Source organism: Halichoerus grypus, chromosome 10 (assembly GCF_964656455.1).
Source record: "Halichoerus grypus chromosome 10, mHalGry1.hap1.1, whole genome shotgun sequence".
NCBI lineage: Eukaryota > Metazoa > Chordata > Mammalia > Carnivora > Phocidae > Halichoerus > Halichoerus grypus.
Genome location: NC_135721.1, coordinates 31258676 through 31276459, shown reverse-complemented (window position 1 = coordinate 31276459; position 17784 = coordinate 31258676). Strand labels below are relative to the sequence as shown.

Genomic DNA, 17784 nt, shown 5'->3' with positions numbered 1-17784 from the left:
AAAAGCAGCTAGTATGTCCTTCCACTGGTAGTGGATAAGCAGTAGTATATCCATACAATGGAATACAATTCAACAATGAGAAGGAACAAACTAATGGTAAAGGCAGCCACTTGGTGAAAAAAGACAGTCTCAGAAAGTTACATATGAATGATTTAATTTATATGAAATTCTTGAAAAGACAAAACTATAGTGGCAAAGATCCAGTCAGTGGTTGCAAGGGGTTAGGGTAAGGCGAGAATATAACTTCCAAGGGAGCTTTTGCAGTAATGGAACTTTTCTGCTTCTGGCTGGTGATGGTGGTTATACAAATCTATCCATGTGTTAAAACTACCAGAACTATATTTTTTAAAGTTGGTTTTTTCCAGTTAAAGGCTAAATAAATCCTGGGGATGTAATGTACAGCATGGTGACTACAATTATATCAATACTATATTGTATATTTGAAAGATGCTGAGAGAATAGATCTTAAAAGTTCTCATCACAAGGAAAAAGAATTTTTAAGCATGTGTGGTCATAGATGTTAACTAAACTTATTGTGGTAATCATTTTGCAGTATATACATATATCAAATTATGTTGTATACCTAAAACTAATAAATTTTAAATGTAGTTATATCAAAAAATTACAACTCCCCAATTTAAATATTTTATTGCATACACAAATAAAATTCATTTCTTCAGTTGTACTAGCCGTATTTCAGCCGATTGATAGCTACACGTGGCATGGGGCAACTCTGTTGTACCGTGCAGATGGAAAGCATTTCCTTCAGTGCAGAAAGTTCTACTGGACAATGCTTTTTTAGAGTGGGGGTCAGCCAGTTTTTCCTCTAAAGAGCCAAATAGTAAATACTTACAGGTATTTCATATGGTCTCCATCTTAACTACTCAACCACTGTATTGTGAAAGCAGCCGTAGACAGCACCTAAACAAATGAACATGGCTGTGCTCCAGTAAAACTTTACTTACAAAAACAGATCTGTATCAAATAAAAAACCAGACTCCTAACTATAGAAAACAAAGGGATGGTTACCAGAGGGGAGGTGTGGGGCAGGGATGGGTGAAGGGAATTAAGCGTATACTTATCATGATGAGCCCTGGGTGATGTATGGAATTGTTGAATCACTATATTATACACCTGAAACTAATGTAACACTATATGTTAGCTATACTGGAATTTAAAAAAACGGACATGTTTGCTGACCCCTATTTTAGAGAATCTGACCTGTATCTTTTTTTCATGTCAGCTCAGGGTTTACTGGTAGAGTGACTTTATACTTTATCATCCAAATTAAATAGAAATTTAATTTTGAGAATGAAAGTGGGCACTATTAAGAATTCCGCTAGGACAGTAGGCATAAGCTAGGAGTGTCCTAAGCAAACCGGGGACAGAGGTCACTCTATCAGTCTTCCTGTATATTTAGTTGCCCTGTGGTAGGCTCACACCCAGTTCAAGTAACTGTAGAAAAGCAATCAAAACTATTCCTTCAGCAGGGGCTGTGGGTTAGCCATTTCCCTCTGAAAGGGAGTATTTATATGGGAGGCACCCTGAGGCTTGGCCCGCCTTATACACTCAAAATAGCCTGTGTTTTCTGTCCCTGTGCCTTTGCTCATGCTTTTCTTTCTATGCTCTCTTTCCCATTGCTCTTCCATGTTTGTTGTAATCCAGCCCATCTTGCAAACATCTGCTTAAATGGTAATCTCCTTCATAAAGCCATCCCTGTAACACTCTTTTCAGACTTAGAAGTTGGTATTTATATTTTATAAAACTCAAATGGCGCAGTGCCTTACACCAGGTCCCCAAACCTGGCTGAACATCAGAAACACATCAGTAGCTTTAAATACAGATCCATGGTTCCTGTCTTAAATCTGTTGGTTGAAAATCAAGGGTGGTTTTTTTCGTTACTGTTTTCTTTTTAAACTCCTAATATTCTTATATAACTGGCCAGCTGGTTTAGTATTTGGAATCTGTTAATTTAGACTTACATTATTTGATATAAACACTGACTTTTAGAATTAGAAGGAACATTAGAAATAGTCTTTTTCACTTTCTTGTTTTTAAATTGGAGGGAAGGAGTTGGGAAGAAGACAGAAGGGAAATTACGTGCTCAGATCCCACTGCTAGTTACTGGCAGAGCCAGGACTAAACTTTGTATATCTTCACTCCCTTTCTGACCCTTTCTTCATATTAATGTTGGACAGACCCTTCTAAGTAGTAAGCTTTGAGTACAGTGTCTGGTACATAATCGATTATTTTTGGTAGTGACTGCCTCTAACTCACTTTATATCGTAGAGTAGCACACTTTTTGCCTCTTTTTTTTTTTTAAGATTTTATTTATTTGACAGAGAGACACTTTTTGCCTCTTAATGATTGCTTCTTGATGATGTTGTTTACTCCCACTCTCACACTCAAGGAATACTTTTCTGATAGTTGGAGATAACGCGGTAGTCAGCATGAAATCAACTCAGAAAAATTCTTTCCCAAATCAGTTCTAATACAAATGGCTTCTAAAAGGCTGACTGAACCCAACTGACTTCTGGGACAGCTTTGAATCATAATAGTTTGCAAGAGCTTCTCTAAACTGAGACCAATTCTAGATCTGCAGGACTTTCTTAGCCAGGCCCACTCCCATTTGGGAAAGGTTACCCAGGATCTTTGGGAATGTATGGGTGTGGGATGCCTAAGCCAGAGTAGCAATAGGGAAAAGGCTTGTGGGAAGTGATAATAGCCTATGCTGTGCTTTAAAGGATTATCTGGGAGTTGGGCCCAGGAAGGAGTTGGGGCAAGCATTTGTCTAGGCAGTATGATCCAAAGAGCAAACGTGTGGATAGCTTTGGGAAATGGCAAGTTGTTTATTTTGGCTGCAGCATAAAGTGCAAATTAGGAAATGACTGGAAAGACTGGGGCAAGGTAGTGAAAAGTTTTATTGTTGAAATGCTATATTTCTCAACTAGATATCCACGTGCAAAAGAATGAAATTGGAGTCCTACTGGACACCATATAAAAATTCACTCAAAATGGATCATAGACCTAAATGGAAGAGCTAAAATTATAGAACGCTTAGAAGAAAACATAGGGAAAAAATCTTTGTGACCTTGGGTTAGGCATTGGTTTCTTAGCATTATTACCAAAAGCAAAGCAACACAAGATAGACAAATTGGACTTGATTAAAATTAAAATCTTTTGTGCTTCAAAGAATACCATCAAGAAAATGAAGACAGTCCATAGGATGGGATTAAATATTTGCAAATCATGTAACTGATAAGAGACATATCAGGATCTATAAAGAATTCTTCTAAGTCAGCGGTAAAAAGACAACACAAAAATGGGCAAAGAGGTGAATATGACATTTTTCCAAAGAAAATATTCAAATGGCCAATAAGCATATGAAAAGATGCTCAACATCATTAGTCACTGATGAAGTGCAAGTCAGACCACAGTGAGAGATAACACTTCACATCCACTAAGACAGCTAAAATAAAAACCATAACAACAAACATTGGAAAGGATGCAGAAAAATTGGAACCCTCACATATTGCTGGTGATAATATAAAATGGTGCAGCCACTTTGGAGAAAAATTTGTCAGTTCTTCAAAAAGCCAAACGTAGAGTTACCATGTGATTCAGCAGTTCTACTCTTAGGTCTGTCTGTACCCAAGAGAATTAAAAACAAAAATGTGTACACTAAGTGTGCCTGGGTGGCTCAGTCGGTTAAGTGTCTGCCTTTGGCTCAGGTCATGATCCCAGGGTCTTGGGATTGAGCCCCACATTGGTACATCGGGCTGCCTGCTTCTCCCTCTCCCTGCCCCCTATTCCCCCCTCGTGCTCGTGCACATGCTCTCTTGTCTCTCAAATAAATAAAATCTTCAAAAAAAAAAATGTGTACACTAATGTTCATAGAAGCGTTATTCATAATACCTAAAAAGTGGAAACAACCTAAATATCTTCAGCTGATAGATAAATGGATAAACAAAATATGGTATTTCCATACAATCGAGTATCATTCAGTAGCGAAAGGAGTCAAGTACTGATACATGCTACAACATGGATGAACCCGAAAATGTTCTGCTTGGTTAAAGAAGCCAGTCACAAAGAACCACATTTTGTATGATCCTATTTATATGAAATATCCAGAATAGTCAAATCCATAGAGGTAGAAAGTAGACCAATAGTTCTCAGGGACTGGGAGGGGGAGGAGTAGGGAGTGACTGCTAACTGAGTGCTCTGGGCTTTCTTTTTGGGGTGATGAAATGTTCCAAAGTTAGATAGTAGTGATGGTTACTTAGCTGTGAGTATACTAAAACCATTGAATTGTATGCATTGAAAGGGTGAATTTATGGTATGTGAATTATATTTCAATAAAAGCTATTATGATTAAGTGCTATATTTAGTGAAAAATTTAAATTCTCTGACAAGGAATTTGAATTTTGTCTTTGCAATGATGTATATTGCTGAAGAGTTTTCAACTTAAAAACGACATGATCTGAATATCATTTTCAGAACAAGTGAAGAACGGTGGTCAAACCAGTGAGGTGGCATAAGACGCCTAAGTCTAGGTGCTTAGAATATTTATTCTTAGTTTTCTGCCCTGAGCAAGTCTGAGAATTTTATATTATTGATACTGAATTAAAAATTTCTAACTTTAGGGGCGCCTGGATGACGCAGTTGGTTAAGCATCTGACTCTTGGTTTCAGCTCAGGTCATGATCTCAGGGTCTTGTGATCGAGCCCGGTGTTGGGCTGCGTGCTCTTTCTCTCCCTCTGTGCCTTCTCCGCTGCGTATGTGCTCGTGCTCTCTCTCTCTCTCTCTCTCTCAAATAAATCTTAAATTTTTTTTAACTTTATACATGGTGATATTTTACATTGTTTACCTTGGTCTCATTTTCTTCCTAATAAATTGCTCTAGGTGATTGCTAAAAGACTAATAGTTGCAGGGGCGCCTGGGTGGCTAAGTCGGTTAAGCGTCTGTCTTCGGCTTAGGTTGTGATCCTGGAGTCCTGGGATTGAGCCCTGCATTGGGCTCCGTGCTCATCGGGGAGTCAGCTTCTCCGTCTGTCCCTCACCTCTCTCTCTCAAATAAATAAATAAAATCTTTTTTTTTTTTAAAGATTTTATTTATTTATTTGACAGAGAGAGACAGCGAGAGCAGGAACACAAGCAGGGGGAGTGGGAGAGAGAGAAGCAGACTCCCCGCTGACCATGGAGCCCAATGTGGGGCTCGATCCCAGGACCCTGAGATCATGACCTGAGCTGAAGGCAGACGCTTAACTGACTAAGCCACCCAGGCGTCCCTTCTCAAATAAATAAATAAAATCTTAAAAGAATAGTAGTTGCAGAGCATAGGAGATACTATTAATTTTTATATTTATCTCAGTGAGTAATCTTGACCATTTTAAATTTAGAGACAGCAAAATATGATTTAGCCAGAATACCAAGATTCTTGGTGAATCATAATGCTTTAAAGACTTTTCATTAGGGGCTCCTGGGGTGGCTCAGTTAGTTAAGCATCCAACTCTTGATTTCGGCTCAGCTTATGATCTCTCAGGGTTAGGAGATTGAGCCCTGTGTCAGACCCCACACTCAGCAGGGAGCTTGGAAGTTCCCTCTCTCCCTCTCCCTCCTGCCCCTTCCCACTCTCTCTCTGAATAAATAAAAAGTAAAATCTTTTTTAAAAAAGCGTGTAAGACTTTTCATTAACAAACATCTGGATTTTGATGCAGAAAAGCTCAGTTTTTGTTGTTATTTTTCTTCCCTTTTTGTGAATTACCTAAGTTACGTACTGGAAAATATTTCAGTAGGTAAAAAAGCAGTAATAATTTTGGCTGTTTTGTTTTTTTGTTCCTTCTAAAGAATCATAAGTTTAAAAACTCTTGTTACCCTCAAGAAAATTCTAGACTGATTTAAATTTTTGGAAAAATCCTATTTGTAAGTAAAGCCTATAGTAAATATTGACTTTAGTCTGAAAAGTGCTACTGATAAGTCACTTACTGTCACAGTTTTTCTGTTAAAAAAGTGCTGGTGTTAATTATTAGTAAATCTATTTTTAGAAGAATAGTACATTGTGTACAGTAGCCATTTTGGACACTTTGTGTAACTTGTGTTGTCAGTAGTGCCCTCTTGTGGTCAATTAGGAACCAAATTTCAGCTATAAAAAATCAAAAAATCATCCTGGCTTTCTAGGAGTTCATATTATCTCTGCTCTTCTATAGTGGAAATCAGCCATACTCCGAATTTCTTTTCAGTAAACAGAAAACAAAACCATGGCAAGATTTTTAAGTGGAGAATTGAGAATTGGGGAGAGTAGCGTCTTATTTTATTTGAAGTACTAAGAAAGATGAGGATTAGAAGACATTGTATCTAGGAGGAGCCTAACAGGGAAAGTTCATGAAGTGTGAGGAGAGGCAAGTAGTTGTGATAGTGTTTGAGTAGATTTATGAGTCATGTTTATGTGATATACCTGAATATTTTACAGGTACACTCTGTCCCCCCCCCCCTTTACAAAATGCTTCCAGAATGATGTTCTGATTTTATTTCTCTTTCATTGTGTGTGTGTGTGTGTGTGTGTGTTACACACACACACAGTCTCTTCTCATCCTAGGGAAGGGAATGAACACTTATCTGGCACTATATTTGAAATGTGTATCTCATTTAACGGAAATTAGGTTTAGTTTGAAATAACTGTTGAGATCGGTTTTGTACTGCCAATAATAAGTTTGCCATGATACGCGTTCATTGGTTATGGGGATTTTTTCAGAAGGAATGAATTTTCCCTGCCAATTTAATTTAAATTTTTTTCTTAATTTGTATGGGGAGATCTTTTTTAAAAAATATTTATTTATTTAAGTAATCTCTACACCCAATGCGGGGCTGAAACTCATGACCCCAAGATTTAAGAGTCGCATGCTATTCTGACTGAGCCAGCCAGGCTCCTTGATATGGTGGAGAACTTTTCATATCTTTGTTCTTCTTTGAGTTAAAAGGTTAAATTTTATATTGCAGCAGTGGCTGTGTCCCATATCTACCTTCCTAGATTGTTATCTGACATTTTTAATGCTCCAGTATTCTTAGAAGGATTCTACTGTTAATGCTGTTACCATTCCTTGTGGGTGATTCATTGATCTTCACCATTAATAAGAGTATTGTGGGATGCCTGGCTGGCCCAGTCAGTGGAGTGTGCAACTCTTGATCTTGGGGTTGTGAGTTCAAGCCCCATGTTGGGTATAGAGATTACTTAAAAATAAAATCTTAAAAAAAAAAAAAGAGACTGTTGCAACTAAGAGTAATTCTGCTCACAGGACTGTATCTTTCTGTGATCAGGGAATTATATATATTGATCTTTATTGCTTGATATGAAAATCAAGTTTCAGTTAGCCGTTTAAGTATTATGTAACAATTATAACAGTTTGAAGTATTTTGAAAGTTCTGATCCAGTTGTAAAACATTTTAAGTTGACAGTTACTGCCATTTTCAAACAAATTGAAAAGACAGCTTCTGCTTATTTATACATAATTACAGTTGTAAATACCAGCAATCTAATATTATGGATAGATTTTTTTTTTTTAAAGATTTTATTTATTTATTTGACAGAGAGAGAGATAGTGAGAGAGGGAACACAAGCAGGGGGAGTGGGAGAGGGAGAAGCAGGCCTCCCGCAGAGCAGGGAGCCCGATGCGGGGCTCGATCCCAGAACCCTGGGATCATGACCTGAGCTGAAGGCAGACGCTTAACGACTGAGCCACTCAGGCACCCCTGTGGATAGATTTTTAAAAAATATTTTATTTATCTGTTTGGGGGGGAGGGGCAGAGGAAGGGAGAGAGAAGTAGACTCTCCACTGAGCAGGGAGCATGACCTGCAGACTCCATCCCAGGACCCTGGGATCATGACCTGAGCTGAAGGCAGATGCTTAACTGACTGAGCCACCCAGGCACCCCATATTCTAAGATTTTTAAGTTTAACAGTTTAAGACTAGTTAATCAGTTCAAAATTTTAATTCACCTTTGAATGAATGACAGTAGAGTGTAATGCTTAAAAGCTCAGACTCTGAATTCAGTCAGGCTTTTTGGATTGGAATCTTGCTGCTATGGCTTACTAGCAGTATGGCCTTGGCACGTTTTTTCACTTCTCTGTGTTTCAGTTTCCTCATCTGCAACATGGATATAATAGTTGTACCTACCTCATAAGATTGTTGTGGGAGAAATAAATTACTATAAAACATTTAGAACAGTGCCTGGCACATACAGAAGTCTGTGTGTGTTAACTTATTATTGCCATTATTAAATTTACAGTTGAATTAATGTTGACATTCATTTTGAAGAATATACTATTTATTTTGTAAATAGAAACCCCTTCTGCAATTCTTGCTTTAAAAAATATTTCTGTATAACTGAAAATAAACAGTAAACTAAAATTATATTTCATAAAGTTTTTTATGAAAGCTCTTTTTCACAGTTGTCTTTTCTTCTCTTTTAGGCACGGAATGTTAACACTGGTGAATTGGCAGCAATTAAAGTAATAAAATTGGAACCAGGTAAATTGAAATTTGATGTTTCTTATTGCCATAAGCACTGGTTAACTTTAAAGCTGATTTTAATGATGTTTGGTCAGCATTCTCTGATTGTTCCGAACATCTTCTGGAAAATAGAACTGGGGTCTATTCTTTCCTCCTCTTTAAGACCTGTAGACACCTGGCTCAGTTCTTCCTTGAAAAATAACTTGTAATTGGGGGAGGGAGGTGAACTTGCGAAGAGACTTTGTTCCTTCTGAACTCAGTTGAGCTAACTTGTCACCAGTCACTAGTGGTGTTTTTCCAGGTTAACCCTGTCCTGTGGTCAGAGGGCAGTGTGATGCAGGGGAAAGAGCTAAACTGAGATTGGGGTGCTTGGAGCCCAGTTCTTTGTGTTCTACACTCTTGCTGTGTGAACTTGGGCAAGTAACTTTTCTGAGCCTCAGTTTTCTCAGTAGACCTAGCCCTCACATTTTATGGGTCATTAATACTGTAATAGTAGTTACCTTCCAACTTGAGCAGCTTATTGTAGAGCCCCTAGGATGACTCTGTATTTTTTTTGCTTCACCTGTATTTTCTCTCTGAAATCCCCCACCCCTTGCAAAACCCATGTCTTTCTGAGTAACTACCATAATCTTGTTTATTCTTTCTTAAAAGTCCTTTCTCTCTTTCTCTTTTCCGCCACAAGCAAGCATTTGTGCTAGTGTGTAGGCTGAGTTCCACAGTGATGGTAGTGGCTTTCTGATGGCTTCTTCCACTCCAAACTGATGATAGACGAATTTGGTAAAACAGGTTTTATCCTTGGTTTGAGCAGAAACCCATTCCTGTAGTTTTGTTTTTGTTTTTGTTTTTAAAGGTGGGCAGTTTTTTCTGAAAAGTCCAGACAGTAAAATATTTTAGGCTTTGTGGACCACGTGTGGTCTCTGCATTCAGTTTTCCCTCTTTGCTCCCCATCTCTCTCCTTTCTCCCTCTAAAATGAAAAAAAAAAAATTCTTAGCTAAAAAACCATTCTTAGCAAACCAGACCACCTGCAGCTGTAGTTTGCCTGCCCCTGATTTAGATCATCAGTAGACTTTTTACAAGTGCCATTAAGATGAAATTTAAGGATATGTTGATGGACTGTGATCAAATCACACTCAAATATAATGAATAAAAAAATACTTTCTCAGTTATACATATTTACAGATTTTGTATAGTCTAACACTTTCACATATAAGACAGATTTTTTCTTTGAATTTCTTATGTTTTAGGGGATATTTGAAGTTGGTGAAATCTGAGGTAAAAAAGGGAAGATTTGTTTTTTTTAATTTAAATTCAATTAATTAACATATAATGTATTATTAGTTTCAGAGGTAGAGGTCAGTGATTCATCAGTCTTATAATACCCAGTGCTCATTACATCACCTGCCCTCCTTAATGTCCAGCACCCAGTTACCGCTACCTCCAGCAACCCTGTTTGTTTCCTGTGATTAAGAGTCTCTTATAGTTTGTCTCCCTCTCTGATTTTGTCTTGTTTTATTTTTTCCTCTCTTCCCCTATGGTCTTCTGTTTTGTTTCTTAAATTCCACATGAATGAGATCATATGATAATTGTCTTTCTCCGATTGACTTACTTTGCTTAGCAAAATACCCTCTAGTTCTATCCACGTCATTGCAAATGGCAAGATTTCAATTTTTTGATGGCTGAGTAATATTCCATTGTATATATATACCACATCTTCTTTATCCATTCATATGTTGATGGACATCTGGGCTCTTTCCATAGTTTGGCTATAATGGACATTGCTGCTATAAACATTGGGGTGCAGGTGCCCCTTCAGATCACTACATTTGTATCCTTGGGTTAAATCCCTCGTGCAATTGCTGGGTCGTAGGGTAGCTCCATTTTCAGCTTTTTGAGGAACCTCCATACTGTTTTCCAGAGTGGCTGCACCAGCTTGCATTTCCACCAACAGTGTAGGAGGGTTCCCCTTTCTCCGCATCCCCGCCAACATCTGTCGTTTCCTGACTTGTTAATTTCAGCCATTCTGATTGGTGTGAGGTGGTATTTCATTGTGGTTTTGCTTTGTATTTCCCTGATTCCGAGTGATGTTGACCATTTTTTCATGTGTCTCTTGGCCATTTGTGAAGTTGGTGAAATCTGAGGTAAAAAAAAAAAAAAAAGGAAGATCTGGCATTTGAAGTAGGGCCTTCATTTGTAATCTTTAAGAAGTGGCTATGTTATTTGATGAAATTGTCTCTGATTAGAAGTAGTTTATACATACATCATTCCTTCAAGTCCGTTTAGTGCCTTCTCCTTCAGGTCTTCCCTACCCCTGGTCTGAGTAAGGACTCCTCTGCAGGAATAGCTCCCTTATAGCACTTACCACAGCTGTATTGTCATTCTGCAATTGCCTTTCTTTGTTTCTAGGCTTTCATCAAGTTTGTGTCCATAGCACTGAACTTTGTGTCTGATGCATAGTAGTTGTTCAGTACCTCTTAATATTTCCTTTAAAAAATTAGGAACTTGAAAAATCTTATTGTTCATCAAGTCATTTGTTTTCTGATTAATGCAGCGTTTGTATTGTTATGATGTTAATCTTGAACACTGTTATGCATGTATTGATTATTTTAAAAGTAGAAAATACAATTAAATAAAAAGAAGAAAAATCATATTCTACCATCCAGAGATAGCAAGGGTTATTATTATATATATGCTATTAGATATATCCTTAAATTTAGTTAACATTGGATTCCCTGCTTAAATCTTCATCGAAGCCACCTGAATTTTAGCATTTAATTTCTTTGCTTTAATGTTACATATCACTTGTTGGTAAGCTTGAAGTATATGGCCTGGTGGTAATGAGTACAGATCTAAAGTTTTGCTACTTTGATTGTAGTCCTGGCTTGACCACATTGCTTAAGCTTTCTGGTTCTCTGTTTCCTGATCTCTAAAATGGAAGTAATAATAGTAGCTTCCTCTTAAGGTTATTGTAGGGATTAAATGAGCTAATATATTTAAAGGACTTAAAATAGTGCCTGGAACAAAGTACTATAGTACCTGCTGCAGTAAGTAGTTGTACTACTAGTGTATTACAGTTTTCAAAATGTGACCAACCTTGTTTGATCTATACCCACTGCCCTCCTTCTACCACTCATAGTTTTGAATCAGATCCCAAATATCATAGAGTGTCAGCCCTTAATCTTGCAGCATGTATGCATAAAGGATAAGAAATCAAAGTATAACCACAAACAGGAATTCTTACGTAAAATGGTACATCTACTTTGGAAAAACAGTTTGGCATTGTCTTAAAAAGTTAAGCATTAATTTACCATAACGACCCAGCAGTTCCATCTTGTGCCTCTGCATACACAGCTGTCACACACGTTTGTAGTAGCGTTATTCACGATAGTCTGAAGTTGGAAACAACTGCCTATCAGCTGGTAAAGGAAAAGACAAAATATGTTCATACAATGGAATGTTATTCAGCAATGGAAAGAAACAAAATGCTGATGGAGGCAGGGACATAAATAAACCTACAAACGCACTGTGTGAAAGGAGCCAGACACAAGAGACTACATATTGTATGATTCTGTTTATGTGAAATGTTCAGAAGAGGCAAATCTGTAGAGTCAGGAAGTGCATTAGTGGACTGGTGTGTGTGGGGGTGTGGTGATTAACAATTAATGGACATGAGGGATCTTATTGGGGTAATATTCTATAACTGGTTGACAGTCATGGTTGCACAACTTGGTAAATTACTAAAAAAAAACCTGTTGAATTGTACACTCGATCTGGATGAATTACATGATTTTCAAATATGGCTTAGCAAAGTGATAAAAATATATAAGCACATGCCGTTGCTATATCTCAACAGTATTAATGTAGCTTCCAACAACAAATAAGTTCCATATGCTGCAGTTAGTTGATGTGTCTCAAATTTCTTTTATATTTGTAGGTTCCTTTTCTTTATCTTCTCTCTCTCTCTCTTTTTTTAAATCTGTTCTTTTTCCTTGAAGTTTTTTGTTGAAGAAACTTGGTTATTTGTTGTGTAGAATTATTCCATCAGTTTGGATTTTGCTAATTGCCTCCCTGTGGTATTATTTAATATGTTCTTCTTCTGTGAATTGGTAGTTAGCCTCAGAAGATTGATAAGATTTAGATTTGATTTGGATGTGGTGGAAGGAGACTGCTTCATGATTTTTCTAAATTAGAATTCTGATGGCCAGTCTACAACTTTTTGAAAAAACCAAATCTGAAATACATAAGTGTAATGTAATGAAGAATTTGCATCCAAATTTTGTTCCTTTTTTTTTTTTTTAACAATCGATATCTAATTTGAACCTGAAGGTAAACAAAAACTTATTCAGACATGAGGACAAAATTCTTTGTTTAAATGTGAATTTAGTCCACATGTCACTGGGACTTCCAATCTTACTCATGTGGTTTTATTTTATTACTATTTTTTTTAAGATTTTATTTTATTTTAAGTAATCTCTACATCCAATGTGGGGCTCAAACTCATGACCCCAAGATCAAGAGTTGCATGCTCCACTGACTGAGCCATCCAGGTACCCCCATGTGAATTTAATTTATATTTGGTTGTCTAAATCATCCTTTAATTAACCAACAGACTATAACTTTTTTTAAGTTTCTATTTGAATTCCAGTTAACGTACAGTGTAATTTTTAGTTTATAACATTTTTAAACTTAAATTGCAAAGATTATGTTTGATCATTATAATAAAAGTAAGAAAAATACAATTAAATAGAGGAAACTAAACATCATCATTCTACCAGCTATATGAACACTGTCAACTTTTGGAGATTTTCTCCAGATTTTCTTGTATGCTTATATACAGACATCCATATGTACATATACATACGGGGACACACATGATTATGTAGACCACAAAGGGCTGGTTGGAGTTCAGAGACTGGCAAGGATATACTACTGAGATCAGCTTAATTTGCTTGCCTACCACTGAACCAGGGAACAAGCATTGCAAAGGATAAATAAGAATGCATGTGAATGGGCACAGCTCCCCAGGGTGTCCCCAAGTCCTCACAGAAGTGGTCCACACTGGTGGTCGGTGCAGTGAGTAATTTATCAGCCACAAAACCTAGTTTTTGTGTAAAATAAAAACACTTATGAGTTCAGTTGCTAGAATTCTTATACTTTGTGGAACAAGGTAATGTTCTAGCCTTTTGTAGGCTACCCACCCTACTTTATGGAGAAAATGGAGAAAAGCTCCATTTGCCTTAGGGCTGTGTAACAGTGGAGCAAATTCAAAGCCAGGTTTATGTTTTTTCTAGAGCCTATGCTATTATGTGTATTGCCTTACAGATGCTTCATGGAATGCTTAGAATAATTCCTGGTTCTCCAGCAATGCTCTTTGAAAGTTTGCCTCTCTACTATAGAACCCATGTTCATTTATTTTTAATTTTTAATTAAATTTTAAGTTCTTACATTTTTTAAGGTAATTGTAGACTTTAGAAAAAAGTTGAAAGAATAGTACAAAGAATTTCAGTATTTCACCCAGATTTCTCAGTACTCGATTTATTATTTTTTACTTTATTCTTTCCTACACTAAAAGAAACCATCTTCCCCTGAGTACTTTAGTGTGTATTTAACAATGAAATGTCATTGTCTTACATAACAGTACAATGGTCAAAGTCAGGAAATTAATGCTGGTACGATGCTATTGTTTAACCCTTATTCAGATTTTGTCAGTTGCCCCAATAATATCCTTTTTCAAAAAAAATTTTTTTTTAAGATTTTTTTTTTAATTTAATTTATCTGTCAGAGAGAGAAACAAAGCACAAGCGGGGGAGCGGCAGGCAGAGGGAAGAACAGGCTCCCCACTGAGCAAGGAGCCCGACCCTGAGATCATGACCTGAGCCAAAGGCAGATGCTTAACTGACTGAGCCACCCAGGCGTCCCACCCCAATAATATCTTTTAAAGGCAAAAGAAAATCCAAGATCATGTGTTGCATTCAGTTGCCGGTCTCTTGAGTTTCCTTTAATCTAAGAGAGTTCTTGAGCCTTTGTTTTGGATTCTAGGTGTAGTTATTGCTGCTGAAGCATCCTTATTACTAGGCTGCCTTATGGGATAGACATCCTGTGTATACACACATAAATACACATTTACCCATGCCTCCACTGCCCCTCTACCCATCTGACTGTCTAAAACCAATACTAGTCTAACACCACAGGGTTCATTCTCTCCTTTTCATATTTGTAACTCTCTCCTCCAATAGGGAGGAGCTTAGTTTCCATTAGCCACAGTATATTGAATATTTCTTTGCTTTATCCTTGAACACAAAAGTAATTTCAGAATTGTTAGTCCATGCCTCTGTGAGAAATCAGATACTAGCTAGAGATCATTGTTTAGAGTTCTGTTTATCTTTATTTTTTTTATTTTTTTATTTTAAAGATTTTATTTATTTATTTGACAGAGAGATAGAGAGAGAACACAAGTAGGCAGAGGGAGAGGGAGAAGCAGGCTCCCTGCAGAGCAGGGAGCCCGATGCGGCACTCGATCCCAGGACCCTGGGATCATGACCTGAGCCGAAGGCAGCCGCTTAACCGACTGAACCACCCAGGCGCCCGTAGAGTTCTGTTTATCTTTAGAACATACACTGTTCTAATGTCTGGTTCCCCACCTTCCTTACCCTCTCAGAAGTGTTTATGTTATTCATTTAATATCTCTATGGTGTATTAGTTTCCTAGGACAACCATAACAAAATACCACAAATTAGGTGGCTTAAAGCAATAGAAATTTATTCTTTCATAGTTCTGGGAGGTGGAAAGTTGGAAATCAAGGTGTCAGTAGCGTTGGTTCTTTCTGAGAGCTTGAGGGAGAATATGTTCCATGCTTCTCCTCCAGCTTCTGGTGATGGCCTGCAATGCTTGGCATTCCTTGGCTTGTAGAAAGCTCCAGTCTCAGCCTTCATCATCACACAGTGTGCTTCCTGTGTCCAAATTTCCCCCTTATATAAGGACACCAGTCATAGAGATCACCCTAAAAGCCTCATCTTGACTTGATTACTGCAAAGACCCTATTTCCAAGTAGGGTCACATTCACAAGTACTAGAGGTTAAGACTTCATCATACCTTTTTGGGGGACACAGTTCAACCCATGGCATATAGCCAGTTCATTTGTTTTTGTTTGTATTCGTTTGGGGGATGCCTCCCTCATCTTTGATTTTATTTCTTTTCTTTTAGAGTGTTTTTAAAGTATGCGAAACTTTGACATGATTCTAAAAGGCAGAACTATACAAAACAGTATATTTAGGGAAGTATTCTACTTCTATCCTTTTTACCCTATTCTAACCACTGTCTTTGGTCTCAGGTTTTCCTTTCCATGTTTTTCTGTTGTGTTGTTTTGTTGTTATTGTTTTTTACCCAAATGAGATACATGAATATTTTCTTATTTTCTTTTTTTCTTTCACAAAAGGTAGCATACTATAGATACCTCTTTGAATTTTGTTCTTTTCACTTAGCAGCATGTCTGGGAAATCACTCCACACTAGTTGCTAGAGATCTTTCTCATTCTCCATAGTACTCCATCATATATATGTACCATAGTTAATTCAGTCAATGTCCTATGTGTGAGCATTTAGGTTGATTCCAGTATGTTGCATTTACAAATAACACTGCTTGTAAAATTTATGTCCTCCATACTGATAAATGCTGCAAGGAGGCACCTCAGAAATATGCTAAAATTAAAGAAGTCAGACTTAATAGGTCTCATGTTGTATGATTCCATTTATATGAAATATACAGACTAAGTAAAACCATAGAGACAAAGCAGATTTGTGGTTGCTGGGGAAGAGGGAGGGAATAGGAAGTAACTGCTTGAGGGTATAGGGTCTCCTTCAGGGATGATAAAAAGTGTTCTAGAATTAGATAGAGGTGATGGGGGCACAGCATCATGAATGTACTAAATGCCACTGAGTTGTACACTTTGTTATATGGATTTCACCTCAAAAATCTGTATTATCCATATAATTAAAATAGCCACTTATTTTTTCTCATGGATGTTGGTGCTTTGATGTTTCAGCCCATGGAATGGGCAGTGCATCTTCAAATGCTTCCTACAAAGAAGAAACCCTGAGTTTTATCATTTTAATGACAGTGTGTGTAAAGTATGCTTTGTCTACTCGCACATTTTTTTGGTTGCTTCATCAGACTTTCAAGTAATTTTCTTTACCTCTTCTCTCATTTTGCAGAGCTTTTGGGTTATGTTTTGTTTTTCTCTAACACTGGAGAAAGTTGAAGTCAAATGATGCTGGAGCTTAAAGTATCTGTGTAGGGAAATGGGGGTGTCGTCAGGGATGGGAGTGGGTCATAAAGGGTGGAAGCTAGAAAGATATTAAGGCCAGATTGTGTACCACAACACCTTCTGTGCTATGCCAAAACGTCTGGAGCTGTGAGTCATAGGTTATTAGGGAGAAGACTAATACTTATCCTATGTTTTAAAGATAACTGGCAATAATATGGCAAATGTACTGAAATGTAAGTTAATACTGGAAATAGGGAGACCAGTTAAGAGTTATATGGAGAAGGGTGTTAGGGTTGAAGTTAACTGCTGTACAAAGAAGCTCCAAAATAAAGTGACCTAAGTAAGATAGACAGTTATTTCTCTCTCATGTAACAGTTGTGAGGTGAGCCCAGGTTGCTATTCCATGAGCTCATTCAGGGATGTGTGTTCCTTCCATTTTATGCCATCACCTGATAGTGCACACATTCATCTGCTGTTCTGAAGCTAAATCATTGGTGTGTCTGTCTTTAGCTGGTAGGAAGAGAGACAGAGTTATTTTAAGGCAAGCAACTTTTCTTTTAACAAGTGAAGTTGGAAGTCACCCACCAGTTCTCATTTTCCTGTGCTGGGAACTTGCTTACATGGTCACACAAATTCATGAGAGGGTGGGACATGTGGTCTCTAGCCTGGCAGCTCTATGTCTAAGGAGGAAAGAATGGCTATTGGAGGCAAAAATAGCAGTCTACCCCAAGAGGCAATTTGAGTGTTACTATGAGGATTTGCACCAAGATAGTTATAGTGGGGCAGGAATTGAGAGTTATTTAGGAGGTAGGATGAAGAGAGAGAGAATATATTTCTATTCATGTGAGACATGTTGATTATGAAGTGTTTAGAGATTGTGTAGATATGTACAGTTGTCAATTTGATCTAGCGGTCTGGAGCTCAGGAGAGAGCTGACCTGGCTCCAAGACCTGGCAGGAGGCATGGATTTGAAAATCATTGTTCAGATAGTAGTTGTAGTTGGAGAGTTTTCAAAAA

At 37.5% G+C, this 17784-nt stretch overlaps 1 protein-coding gene across 5 annotated transcripts in view; it reads left to right on the top strand.

The window, feature by feature from the left end:
• The window catches only part of MAP4K3 (mitogen-activated protein kinase kinase kinase kinase 3), a 181095-nt gene that overhangs the window by 55666 nt on the left and 107645 nt on the right, over positions 1–17784 (top strand). For all 5 annotated transcript variants that reach the window (XR_013441660.1, XM_078056218.1, XM_078056216.1 and 2 more), the window contains exon 2: positions 8467–8524. Coding sequence is in view for 4 of the 5 variants with exons in the window: in XM_078056218.1 (XP_077912344.1) it covers positions 8467–8524 (58 nt within the window). In the remaining variant the exon portion in view is untranslated. The remainder of the gene's footprint in view (positions 1–8466; positions 8525–17784) is intronic.